The sequence below is a fragment of the Haliotis cracherodii genome, unplaced genomic scaffold, assembly GCF_022045235.1.
Source record: "Haliotis cracherodii isolate W230 unplaced genomic scaffold, xgHalCrac1.p SCAF_12, whole genome shotgun sequence".
In the NCBI taxonomy this organism is placed as follows: Eukaryota; Metazoa; Mollusca; class Gastropoda; order Lepetellida; family Haliotidae; genus Haliotis; species Haliotis cracherodii.
The window spans coordinates 7,361,999-7,376,073 of NW_027266267.1; the positions used below are offsets into that span (position 1 = coordinate 7,361,999).

A 14,075-nucleotide genomic window follows, 5' to 3' on the forward strand; every position below is an offset into this window, starting at 1 on the left:
GAACTGATCACGTCACACAATCATTCTAGGCTAGAACTGGTGACGTCACACAATCATTCTAGGCTAGAACTGGTGACGACACACAGTTTTTGGTGAAAAAAACCCAGAGTTGAAAGATGGTAAATTTCGTGGTTTATGCTGACAGCCTGAAATATTTATATACGCCAGACATATTCTTCCAGAACTTGACTGCCCATAATTAAGGGTGCATATAACACATGAGTGCGTTTTATACACGAATAAAAAAGTCTTGTGTACATTGATCAATCGGAAGGGGTGCTAATTTAATTAGGATTGTTCACTAGCCAATATATTAGCAAATATCGCCGTGGGCGCTTATTACGTCGAATACGGTATGCTGCTAAATGACAAGATACTTCGGACAGTTTATATTCGTGGTGGTAGATCTAGATATGCTTTTGCAAGTGTGGCGCTTATTCGCGTAAAGGCGTTTCGCTTGTTGGAAGCGGCCCGCTAGGTGGCACTGAAACTGTCATGGCGGACAAGGGCGAAAACGTGACTCCTTCAGGGGATGAAAACATTGCTAAAGAGACCGAAAGTAAACAATCGTCATCTGAAACAAAACCCGACGAAGACAGTGAACTAAATGATCTCCTAGACAGTGAGTGTCACGTGAGAGTAAACCGTATTTATCTGATTATACACAAAACTGTGCCTGTAATTACGCGATGCGAAGAATTTCGAGAATTGCCATGATTTGCAGAATTAACATTAGGTGTTTAGTGTGTGTTATTATGATAAATATAAAATTGATGTTTCATACGACTTTTCAGATTTTTTGCATCTTATTTTCTGCTGTTTTTTCAATGGGGGACAAAGGGTTGTTGTCAAGACGCCAACATGTCTGAACGGCCTCAAAAATAAATCCATGAAATCTGTGGAATTCGAAACAGATATCATAATAGATCTAATAACTAAGACCTACTTGATATATTTTTATACCTATATAGGCTGGATCTACAGGCCTATTGAAAAAATTGTAATTAAACTGATGATAGTTGCTATGAAACTGACTTACAATCAATAATATTTGTTGCAAATAGTGGACAGTTATAACATTCATTCCTTTCTCCTATATTTTATTGAGATTGTTGTCAGAAGGTTATAGGTTTTCAGATGGCCATGTTAATCGCGATTATACCCGCTATAACAGGGGTGTATATCATCAAACAGACATTGTAAATACTCAGATGATAGCTTGTTTATTAGAGAAAGTTGTCTTTTGTAATTGAATGAGATGTTTTTAAGTTATTCATCGCTGACTTGGTTGATGCATGTCATCGATCCCAATTGCATGGATCGATGTTCATGACATTAATCACTGGATTGTCTGGTCCAGACTCGATTATTTACAGACCGCCGTCATATAACTGGAATATTGCTGAGTGCGGCGTTAAACAACAAACCAACCAACCAACCCTTGGGCTCGCCAGAAACCTATGATCGTGGGTTCGAATCCCGGTTCACCCCGATTATGTTTCTAGGTTTGTCAGCACCATACCCGTGCTCGTGGGTTTCACCGAAGTGATAAACGTCCGAGACCTGCATCACTTCGGGCTTTCCTCCCACATTAAGCTGACACGCCGTCATATAACTGGAATAGTGTTAAAAGCCGCGTTAAACCCAACTCACTCACTAATCAAGCTGGCAAGTATTATGTTACTCATCCGTGCAGGCATTTTTGTAGACCTGTTTAGAGGCTGATGTTCGTCCACAAGTCTTCAGCTAATGTCAGTACAAATTCCCACTTTGGAATTAAGAAATTCCTAGTTCATGTTAATATAGTAATAGTTTGTTTGTTGTTTAACGATGCACTCAGCAATATTCCAGCTATGTGACAGCAGTCTGTTAATAATCGAGTCTGGACCAGAAATTCCAGTGGTTGACATCAAGATCGATCTACACATTTGGGATACGATGACATGCATTAACCAAGTCAGCAAGCCTGACCACCCGATCCCGTTACTCGCCTCTTACGACAAGCATAGTTGCCTTTTACGGCAAGCATGGGTTGCTGAAGACCTATTCTAACCAGTATCTCTATGGGTCTAATATAGTTATGACTAACTGTAAGGCTTAGTAGGGGAACATGTATGTATATCACTGATAACAGGACCTACAAACAGGAAGAGGCTTTTATGCTTAGTTTTACATTATTGCACTGAATGCAATGTTAAAATATCTCAGAAATTAGCATGTTTGGAAAAATAAGAACTATAAAATAATCTCAATTTTTAACAAAATAATGCTTTATTCCCAATTTGCCTACCATGGGAACTTAGTTAGGAATCCTAGGTAAGCACCTTTGGATGAAAATCATTGAAGTCATTCATGTAATATATTTATAAAAAATATAAGTTATTCATTAGCTTTATACATATTTCACCAAACATACTCAACACCAAGGGAAAGTATTAGAAATTTAATAAAAAACAAATTAAGATTTTTTAGATTTCAAATCATGATAATGTAATTCATGTAATTCTAGAAAATCAAAAACTCTTTAAGTGACTGTTAGTTTATTATTAGTATTAAGAACAATTGCTTATTTTTTTTTTTTTAGAATTATTTTTGATATGGTTCGTTGCAGCTGTAGATTGAATCATGACTGAATCGTGTTTCTCACCTGCAGGTGCCTTGGAAGACTTTGACAAGCCCAAGACAGACAAGCCAGGTGTCGGGCAGGTGTTGGACGGCAGTGATGTGGACACCTCAGGACCAGCACCTGTAGCAGGGGCAGCAGCCATGCCCAGCCCAGTGAGTATCGGTTGCTCCTCAGGGAGACCGTCTCTGTGGTCTTGTGGATAGCGCATCTGACCAGAGACTTTCTCTGTGGCATTGTTGATAGAGCATCTGCCCAGAGACTGTCTCTGTGGTGTAGTGGATAGCGCATCTGCCCAGAGACTGTCTCCGTGGTGTTGTGGATAGCGCATCTGCCCAGAGACTCTCTGTGGTGTAGTGGATAGCGCATCTGCCTGGAGGCTGTCTCTGTGGTGTAGTGGATAGCGCATCTGCCCAGAGACTGTCTCTGTGGTGTAGTGGATAGAGCATCTGCCTGGAGACTGTCTCTGTGGTGTAGTGGATAGCGCATCCGCCTGGAGGCTGTCTCTGTGGTGTAGTGGATAGCGCATCTGCCCAGAGACTGTCTCTGTGGTGTAGTGGATAGAGCATCTGCCTGGAGACTGTCTCTGTGGTGTAGTGGATAGCGCATCCGCCTGGAGACTGTCTCTGTGGTGTAGTGGATAGCGCATCTGCCCAGAGACTGTCTCTGTGGTGTAGTGGATAGAGCATCTGCCTGGAGGCTGTCTCTGTGGTGTAGTGGATAGCGCATCCGCCTGGAGACTGTCTCTGTGGTGTAGTGGATAGAGCATCTGCCTGGAGACTGTCTCTGTGGTGTAGTGGATAGCGCATCTGCCCAGAGGCTGTCTCTGTGGTGTAGTGGATAGCGCATCTGCCCAGAGACTGTCTCTGTGGTGTAGTGGATAGCGCATCTGCCTGGAGACTGTCTCTGTGGTGTAGTGGATAGAGCATCTGCCTGGAGACTGTCTCTGTGGTGTAGTGGATAGCGCATCCGCCTGGAGACTGTCTCTGTGGTGTAGTGGATAGCGCATCTGCCCAGAGACTGTCTCTGTGGTGTAGTGGATAGAGCATCTGCCAGGAGGCTGTCTCTGTGGTGTAGTGGATAGCGCATCCGCCTGGAGACTGTCTCTGTGGTGTAGTGGATAGAGCATCTGCCTGGAGACTGTCTCTGTGGTGTAGTGGATAGCGCATCTGCCCAGAGGCTGTCTCTGTGGTGTAGTGGATAGCGCATCTGCCCAGAGACTGTCTCTGTGGTGTAGTGGATAGCGCATCTGCCCAGAGACTGTCTCTGTGGTGTAGTGGATAGCGCATCTGCCCAGAGACTGTCTCTGTGGTGTAGTGGATAGCGCATCTGCCCAGAGACTGTCTCCGTGGTGTAGTGGATAGCGCATCTGTCTGGAGGCTGTCTCTGTGGTGTAGTTGATAGCGCATCTGCCCAGAGACTGTCTCTGTGGTGTAGTGGATAGCACATCTGCCCAGAGGCTGTCTCTGTGGTGTAGTGGATAGCGCATCTGCCCAGAGACTGTCTCTGTTGTGTAGTGGATAGTGCATCTGCCCAGAGACTGTCTCTGTGGTGTAGTGGATAGCGCATTTGCCCAGAGACTGTCTCTGTGGTGTAGTGGATAGCACATCTGCCCAGAGACTGTCTCTGTGGTGTAGTGGATAGCGCATCTGCCAGGAGGCTGTCTCTGTGGTGTAGTGGATTGCGCATCTGCCCAGAGACTGTCTCTGTGGTGTAGTGGATAGCGCATCTGCCCAGAGACTGTCTCTGTGGTGTAGTGGATAGCGCATCTGCCCAGAGACTGTCTTCGTGGTGTTGTGGATAGCGCATCTGCCCAGAGACTGTCTCTGTGGTGTAGTGGATAGCGCATCTGCCCAGAGGCTGTCTCTGTGGTGTAGTGGATAGCGCATCTGCCCAGAGGCTGTCTCTGTGGTGTAGTGGATAGAGCATCTGCCTGGAGGCTGTCTCTGTGGTGTAGTGGATAACGCATCTGCCTGGAGGCTGTCTCCGTGGCATTGTTGATAGCGCATCTGCCCAGAGACTGTCTCTGTGGTGTAGTGGATAGAGCATCTGCCCGGAGGCTGTCTCTGTGGTGTAGTGGATAGAGCATCTGCCCAGAGACTGTCTCTGTGGTGTAGTGGATAGCGCATCTGCCTGGAGGCTGTCTCCGTGGCATTGTTGATAGCGCATCTGCCCAGAGGCTGTCTCTGTGGTGTAGTGGATAGCGCATCTGTCTGGAGGCTGTCTCTGTGGTGTAGTGGATAGCGCATCTGCCCAGAGACTGTCTCTGTGGTGTAGTGGATAGCGCATCTGCCTGGAGGCTGTCTCCGTGGCATTGTTGATAGCGCATCTGCCCCGGAGACCACATCCATTGTGTAGTGGATAGTGAAGGGCATCTGTCGGATAGTGGAACGTCTGTGGTTCGATCCCCTGACTTTGTCATACCAAAAGACGTTTAAAATAGAAGACGGTACTTGTTACTCTGATTGGTGTTTGGAATTAAGGGGATAAAACGAGGACTGGTTACTTCAGAGTCAGTATGGCAAACTGGACATGCTTAGAAGCGTTGATCGTATTAAAGATAGGAATTTGAATTTTAAATTGAATAAATTCAGCCCTTGACACCATGAAGTTTTGAGTATTTCCTTGCAGAGTAGACATGTATGTTACATGTAACTTGCAATGTATAATTTATTTGCTTGGTTTTGTGAAGGCTGACATAGCCAGCATGTTTGGTGGAGTACAAGGCTCGGATGACCCGATCTCGGAGGAGGTCGCAGACGAGATGGCCAACCAGTTTGAGGAGGCGATGAAGGCGTTCATGTCCCAGGACCCCAATATGATGCAGCAGATTGAGAAGCTGGCAGATGCCGCAGGCAGTGCAGGTCAGTTCACAACCAAGCTCCTCTAAGGAAGAGAATTTATGGATGTCAACTTCTTTATCATGAGGAACACAACTGGTTTAAAGACATGCCAAAGAGGGAACAGATAGCGGAAACGCATCTTCCTTCGCGGAAATAAGTATTGCATTGCACAGGCTGCCCGAGCACGTGCGGAGCAAGAAGATTGGAATTGCTTGAGTTATCGTCACTTTGGTTTTGAGATGTCGTCGCGATAGGACGTACATTCGTCACTTTGGTTTGATAGTTCGGCTCGATGGGAGGCATATTCGTCAGTTTTGGTTTTATATGTCGTCGCGATAGGACGTACATTGAACAGTTTCGTTCTATAGCTCGTCAAGGTAGGACGTAGTAGAACGTGTTAGTGGGCACAGGATGTCGCAATCGGGCGCAACAATGCTAGCCAAAATAGGGCTGGACTGATATAGGTTGATAGCAATAGATTTGAGAATCATATTAAGTTAATTTTGTCACATTTACATTTCTTCAGCTTTTTTAAGAAGAGAATCACGTTTAGTTCCCCGAATTTATTATCTGAATTATTTCATATCAAGATAGTCACGTTTAGTTCCCCGCATACAACAGTGAGGAAATTCTCATTTTTGTTAATACTTAAAATTCCACTGCGCAACAATGGTAGCAGAGCGTGGTTTTCTGTTACATTTTCATTTGAACTAAAAGCTTTATTAGAATTGTATTTAGATATCAGATAGACAGCTTAGACCAACTATGTCTGAAACTGGAATAGATAGCCAGTGTAGAGCAGATATGTCGGAAACTGGATCCCTCTCGGAGACAGCGGAACGAGTTCGTGTGTTGAAACAACTAAAGGCAGCAGCCAAATCTAGTTGTACCAAAGCTAGGAATAAGCTTACTACTTTGATAGAAAGTCAGGATCAACCATCACGGAAAGAGGTAAGGGATGGTGTCGATCAAATGAATGATCATTTTGTGAAAGCAATGGATGTTATGATAGAGCTTTCAAGGGTTTATGTTAAACTGGAAGAACATGGTAATGTTAAAAAGTTGGATCAAGAAATAGATAGTTTGGAGGAAGAAAATAACTTTGCTCTTGAATCTGTAAAGGAATATCTGCAAAGCAGATCAGGGTCTAACAGATCAGGAAATAGCTCTGTGTCCAGTAGAAGGTTAGGCAGGCTATATAGCATACCAAAGAGATCCCAGATTAAACAACAAAGTGCTGTATCTCCGCAGCAATCTGAAGTAGCTGACCGTGAACATTTGGTCTCTGAAGGACACAATCATCGTCAGAAGGATGAGCTAGCATTGCATGTTGGTAGGACAAAATGCCCAGGTAAGTCAGATAATAAGTCCATAGGGAACGACATGTGAAAACAGTTGAAACGTGTGTCGATACCTGTTTTCTCAGGTGATATAAAAACATATCAAAGTTGGAAGGCGGCTTTTATGACTTGCATTGATCAGTCCCCAGCCACACCTGAGTACAAGTTGTTGCAATGACGCCAATACCGGTATCTCTCGGGCGAAGCGTTGAAATCAATTCAGTCTTTAGGCCACAGCTCAGTAGCTTATGATGTTGCACTAGAACGTCTTGAAAGAAAGTTTGGTGGGAAGAGGCGGCAGATTGCAATCCAAAATGAGGAAATTAGTAATTTCAAACCAATTCGTGAAGGCCATGTTCAGGATCTAGAGAAATTTGCGGATATTTTGGATGTTGCAGTCGCAAACATCAGAGAATCTGACAGGGTAGAGGAGTTGGGTAATGGCCTGCTTTATGCCACTTTGTTGAAAAAGATGACTGAACTTATGGTCGCTCAATATCAAAGGTAGGTGTATGAAAGGGACAGACAGGAGTCAGTAGAGACTCTCAGAGAATGGATAATGTTAGAATCAGAATTTCAGATTGTTGCAAAGGAATCAGTACATGGATTGACTACACCAGGTAAGAGATCACAGGCAAAACAGAAAATGTCTAGCACATTTGTTAGTGATGTTAGTATCTGTGGTGTATGTGCTGAAGAGCATGACATTTGGAACTGCAAACTTTTCAAAGGTATGATTGTTTCTGATAGATGGAACGAAGCCAAATGATTGAAGCTTTGTTTTCGTTGTCTTAGGGGCAATCATCTGGGTAACAGCTGTCGTCAAAATAGGCTGTGTGGTATATCAGGTTGTTCAAAGAACCACAACAGACTATTGCATAATGAAAACTCTGGAAAGAATGAGTTCATTGATAAGACTTCGCGTACCTACCAAAACAGAGATATAGCTAAACCACAAGTTGAGTCAGTGGTAAATTTGGGTCACGATGCAGAAAAATCAAAATCTCAAAAACGTGATCAAACTGAAACGTCTCATGCAACAATGCCACTGACGTCAAACACTTTGATGGCTCTTCGCACTGTTCCAGTGGTATTGAAAAATGGGACTAGGACCATTACAGTAAACGCTTTGTTGGATGATGCGAGCACAAAGTCTTACATTAATGCCGACATTGCAGCTGAGTTGGGTTTACAGGGTGAGCCAGAGAAGATCTTTGTAAATGTTTTAAATGGTCACACAGAATCGTTTGAGACAAAACCAGTAGAATTTAAGCTTGAAAGTTTCAGTGGTGATCTTAGTATTCAGATGTCTGCAATGACAACTAATGCTGTGACTGGCAATTTGCAAGCGATTGACTGGCAAAAGCACAGAAACAAATGGACACATTTACAAAGTATACCATTCCCAAAAGTATCAAAGCCTTGCAGGGTTGAATTGCTTATCGGTGTCGATCATTTGGATTTGCACCAGTCGTTTAGAGAGGTGACTGGGCATCCTGGTGATCCAGTTGCAAGACTTACTCCACTTGGATGGACATGCATAGGTAGCTTATCTGATCAAGGTAAGTTTGAACAAAGTAACTTTGTTAGTTCATTCTTCACTGACAGCAACGATGTTGAGCTGACTGAGTTACTGCACAAGTTTTGGGAAATAGATCAAGGAAACCCAACATCACAAATGAAGCCTGATGATGAAAAGGTTTTAAAGTATGCCCATGAAACACTCACTCATAAGGATGGTCGATATGAAATAGGTATTCCTTGGAATGAAAATGCTCATTCCCTGACTGACAACTATCTCATGGCTGTTAAACGTCTTAACAGTACGGAAAGGAAGTTGACAAAACATCCAGAAATAGCCAAGGCTTATGATGATGTTATCTCTGAGTACTTGTCGAAAGGATACATTCGCAAAATTCAACAAGATGAATCATTTAGTGAAACAAGATGGTATCTTCCTCACTTTCCCATTTTGCGTCCGGATAGGAGTACCACAAAGGTTCGTATTGTGTTCGATGCATCAGCTAAACATGATGACCTATCTTTAAATGATGCAATACATGCAGGACCAAAGTTGCAAAGTGAGTTGTTTGATGTCTTACTCCGCTTCAGAAGACATCCAGTGGCACTTATCTGTGACATAGCTGAAATGTTTCTTCAGATCAGTATATCACCAAGTGATCGACCTTATCATAGATTCTTGTGGAGGTCAATGGATATGACTAGAAGTCCTGACGTGTATGAATTCGGTAGGGTTGTATTTGGAGTTACATCCTCTCCATTCTTGGCCCAGTTCGTGGCACAGGAAAATGCACGAGTTCATATCAAAGAGTTTCCACTGGCTGCAGAAACTGTCATCAAATCAACATATATGGATGATAGTATGAATTCTGTTGAAGATGAAAAAAAGGGTCTAGAACTCTATGAACAGTTGAAAAACCTATGGTCTAAGGCAGGTATGCATGCCAGAAAGTGGATGTCTAATCACCTTGAGGTATTAGATGGCATACCTGAGGGAGATAGAGTAAATGAGGTTGATCTCAACAGAGGGCATTTGCCATCAGTGAAAACTCTTGGTTTGTTATGGATAGCCGCAAATGATTGGTTTACGTTTAGGGTAAACTTCCCTATAACACATGACAAAATCTCCAAAAGAGGTTTCCTTAGATATGTTGCCAAGGTTTTTGATCCGTTGGGTTTCATTGCACCATTCATTGTCACTGCTAAAGTAATCCTACAAGAGATGTGGATGGCGGGATTCGACTGGGATGATGAAGTAGATGAGGCGTTGAGAAACAGAATAGAACAATGGCTAGGAGATCTAAATGGTCTAGAGACAGTACAGGTTCCCCGGTGTCTTTGCAGTGATAAAGACATCAGTTCTCTGACTTTGCATACCTATGTTGATGCCTCGCAGATTGCATATGGAGCGGTTGTGTATGCAGTAACTGCTTATCCAAATGGTAACAAATTGAGCAGAATAGTAGCTTCAAAAAGCAGAGTTGCGCCACTGAAAGCTGTCAGTATACCCAGATTAGAATTAATGGCAGCGATTCTAGGGCTACGATTGGCACTGAATATCACGGAAGCACTTGATGTTGACTTGAAACAGGTGATATTCTGGTCAGACAACATGAACGTGTTATGCTGGATTAGAAATAACAGCAGAATTTTCAAACCTTTCGTGGCCAACAGGGTAGGTGAAATCCAGGATGTCACAAGTCCTTCACAGTGGAGACATACTCCAACAGAAGCAAATCCTGCTGACTTGATTAGTCGAGGAGCAACAGTTCAACAGTTGGTAGCTAGTTCATTGTGGTGGTCAGGTCCCTCTTATTTAATAAGAGATGAAACTGAATGGCCAGAAACTAAGCTGAAATCTATCAAGGTAGATGAACAAAGGGAGGTGAACAGAAACAGAATTCTATCTGCAAGTTTTGTTTCGGTGCCCTGTGAGTCATGGCGACTAGAACCCTCCAGATTCTCCTCGTGGAGAAGACTCACACGAGTGAATGCATGGGTTTACAGGTTCCTTCACAATTGTATAGCATCAAAAGATGATAAAGTTGAAGGAGAATTATCACCAGATGAGATAAGTGACGCTGAAAACAGATTCATCATGGATGTGCAGAGGGAATCTTATCCAAAAGAATATTCATCATTAGTGTCCAGAAAACCATTACCTTCAGGGTCGAAAATCCTGAACCTTCACCCTCAGCTGGATGACAATGGGATCATGAGGTTGAAGGGACGTTTGGAGTATGCTGAATTCTTACCTTTAGATACAAAATTCCCAATCATTCTGCCCCAAAACAGCTGTGTGACAACGCTTATTGTCAAGCATTATCATGACGAAGGTAAGCATGTTGCTGGAACGAACCAAACATTAGCTTCACTTTCAACAAGGTACTGGATTATCTCTGCTAGAGAAGTGATTCGGTCATGGGAAAGGAAATGTTCACGGTGCCTATTGAATAAGGCAAGGCCAGTTCAACCAGTTATGGCTCCTTTGCCGAAAATGAGAATGGGAATTTCACTTCGAGCCTTTACACAAACTGGGGTAGATTATGCTGGGCCATTCATGACCGTTCAGGGTCGAGGTAAACATCGACAGAAGCGTTACCTCTGTCTGTTTACATGCTTGTCGACCAGAGCCGTTCATTTGGAAATGGCCTATAGATTGGATACGGACTCTTTTCTAAATGCTTTTTATCGGATGATTAACAGAAGAGGTCTTCCTGAGTTGGTAGTATCTGATAATGGTAACAACTTCGTTGGTTCGGTCAAGGAATTGAAGGAGCTGCTCCTACTCCTTGATGAGAATGCAGTGAGACGTTCACTTGCAAACAAAGGCATCAAATGGCGTATCAATCCTCCTCATGCATCACATTTTGGAGGGGTGTTTGAATCCATGATAAAAGCTGCTAAGCGTGCCATTTTTTCAATCCTTAGTGCCGGTGATGTCACAGATGAAGAGTTGATGACAGCTTTCACTGGAGCAGAGGCTCTTATCAACTCTCGTCCATTGACGTACCAATCTGCTCATCCACAAGACAGTACACCTCTCACGCCAAATCACTTCTTACATGGCCAGATTGGTGGCGTGTTCGCACCTGACACAGTTGACACAACAGACTTCAATCCACGCAAACGGTGGAGAAGAATTCAAGAATTGGTTCGTCACTTTTGGCACCGGTGGATGAGAGAATGGCTACCAAGCCTCAACACCAGAAGAAAATGGCACACTCCTCAGAGGGATTTACAAGTTGGAGATGTTGTCTTAGTAATATCTCCCGACACGCCTCGTGGAAACTGGCAACTTGGCAGAATATTGAAGGTCTATCCAGGAAAAGATGGCCATGTTCGTGTCGTTGATATTAAGACAAGACAGTCAGTAGTGAAAAGACCAGCAAACAAAGTATGTCCACTAGAATGGGTTTCTTCGAGTGAAACAAATGGTCTTGATTAGCTTTCAGGATAATAGTTTTCAGTCTATGATTGACAGGTGTCAATCATGGAAGGGGGTATGGTTTAAAGACATGCCAAAGAGGGAACAGATAGCGGAAACGCATCTTCCTTCGCGGAAATAAGTATTGCATTGCACGGGCTGCCCGAGCACGTGCGGAGCGAGAAGATTGGAATTGCTTGAGTTATCGTCACTTTGGTTTTGAGATGTCGTCGCGATAGGACGTACATTCGTCACTTTGGTTTGATAGTTCGGCTCGATGGGAGGCATATTCGTCAGTTTTGGTTTTATATGTCGTCGCGATAGGACGTACATTGAACAGTTTCGTTCTATAGCTCGTCAAGGTAGGACGTAGTAGAACGTGTTAGTGGGCACAGGATGTCGCAATCGGGCGCAACAATGCTAGCCAAAATAGGGCTGGACTGATATAAGTTGATAGCAATAGATTTGAGAATCATATTAAGTTAATTTTGTCACATTTACATTTCTTCAGCTTTTTTAAGAAGAGAATCACGTTTAGTTCCCCGAATTTATTATCTGAATTATTTCATATCAAGATAGTCACGTTTAGTTCCCCGCATACAACAGTGAGGAAATTCTCATTTTTGTTAATACTTAAAATGGCCAGGCCATTTAATGTGTTTCCGAAAGGGGCGAGGGTGGTCTGTGCAACCCAAGAGGGGGCTTTAGGGGTTTCTTATATAGAATTTGGGAATTTTGAGATTTGGAATAGATGCCGATGGGGTTGGGGAGGAGAACTAAGGGAGCTGGGTATGGTGGATGATTGTTTGTTTATGTGATTTTGATTTGGTAGGTTATTATGGTTTTAGATGCGTTTTATTAGTTCCGTTTTTATTAAGAATACGCCTAAGGCCTTGAAGTTTTCTAGTTTATTTTGTGGGTTTAGTATTGCTTCTAGAGTGAGAGCCTTGTTTAGATTGAGGGTGGTTTGTAATGCGGTTCGATGTGTTAGGTAGTGTGTGCAGTGGATGAGTGCGTGTTCTGGGGTTTCTGGTTGTTTGCAGTGTGGGCAGTTACCTGTAGTGTGTTTTTTAAATTTTTTTAGATGGTTATTTAGGTTGACGTGTCCTGTTTGGAGTTTAGTGATTACTCTGTCGATTTTTTTTTGATGGATGGAGAATTTTTGGTTTGGTTAGTGGTTTGCTGAGCACTCTTTTGATTTGGCTATTTGAGTTTAGATATAGGTTATGCCATTTTTTTGTGATTTTTTGTTTGTTTACACTTTTAATTTCTGATTTTGAGATGGGTAAGTTTAAGCTTATTTCTGGGATTTTGAGGGATAGTTTAGCTGCTTTATCGGCGTTTTCATTACCGTATATTCCTACGTGGGCGGGTATCCACAAGAAGGTTATTTGTTTGCCTGCTTTTGTTAGGTCGTTGGAGCTTTTAAGTATTTGATTTATTAATTTAGGTCGGTTTTTGGTATTTTTGTTTTGGAGGGCTTGTAGTCCACTTAGGGAGTCAGTAAGTATTAGGATTTTTTGGTGGTTTTTGGATTCTTGATTGTGGAGGGCTGAGGCCATGCCCATTAGTTCGGCCGTAAATATTGATTGGTTATTTGGGAGTCGGAAGGATTGTGTGGTTTTAGTTGGTTGTGTGGTATGGACTCCGAAACCCGTGTGTTTGGAGGTCGGATCTGAGGATCCGTCCGTGTAAATGTGACACCAATTTGGCCAATTTTTGTGTATGTATGCTAGTGTGGTAGTTTTAGCTATGTTTGGGTCGGTTTGTTTATTTATTTGGCTAGCTAGTGTTGTGTCTATTTTGGGTATTTTAAGTTTAGGGGTGAAGATATTTGATTGTTTGCAGTTTTGTTTAAGATTTTTAATTTGGTGTTCATTTAGGTAGTTTGTTATTCTTTGGGATATTGGGGTAAGTAAGGGGTGAATGAATGCCATGAGGCAGAGAGCATATATATATGTACATGTAAGGACAACAAAATTAATAAGATAACAAAAGGTGGAAACTAACAAAGGGTACAAGCTAACAAAGGAAGCCAACAGATGATTGGCGCTGATAGGTGCTTAGCAATAGACAATGGAAGCCAAGACTTTACAGTAATTAGCGTTGATAGTATGGAAGCCAGTACTTAAGTATCATAGATAAGTAATGGGTAATGGACACCGTGCAAACGGGAGGCCGGGGTAATTGGCACTGATAGGTAAAAGAATGGACATAGCAAGGGGCACATTGAAGCCAGCTAGGTGATTAACACTGACAAAGTTCAAAGCAGTAAGTCCCAAGCACCACGCAGATAGGTGCCCTGGTCACGGTTCATGGCT

At 42.9% G+C, this 14,075-nt stretch overlaps 1 protein-coding gene across 1 annotated transcript in view; it reads left to right on the forward strand.

Annotated features, from left to right (window-relative positions):
* The first annotated feature begins 490 nt into the window (after positions 1 to 490).
* LOC139458156 (peroxisomal biogenesis factor 19-like) overlaps positions 491 to 14,075 on the forward strand; it is a 28,719-nt gene continuing 15,134 nt past the window's right edge. Inside the window, exons 1-3 of the mRNA XM_071239483.1 lie at positions 491 to 622; positions 2,654 to 2,778; positions 5,316 to 5,487. Coding sequence (XP_071095584.1) covers positions 496 to 622; positions 2,654 to 2,778; positions 5,316 to 5,487 — 424 coding nt within the window. The 5' untranslated portion in view covers positions 491 to 495. The remainder of the gene's footprint in view (positions 623 to 2,653; positions 2,779 to 5,315; positions 5,488 to 14,075) is intronic.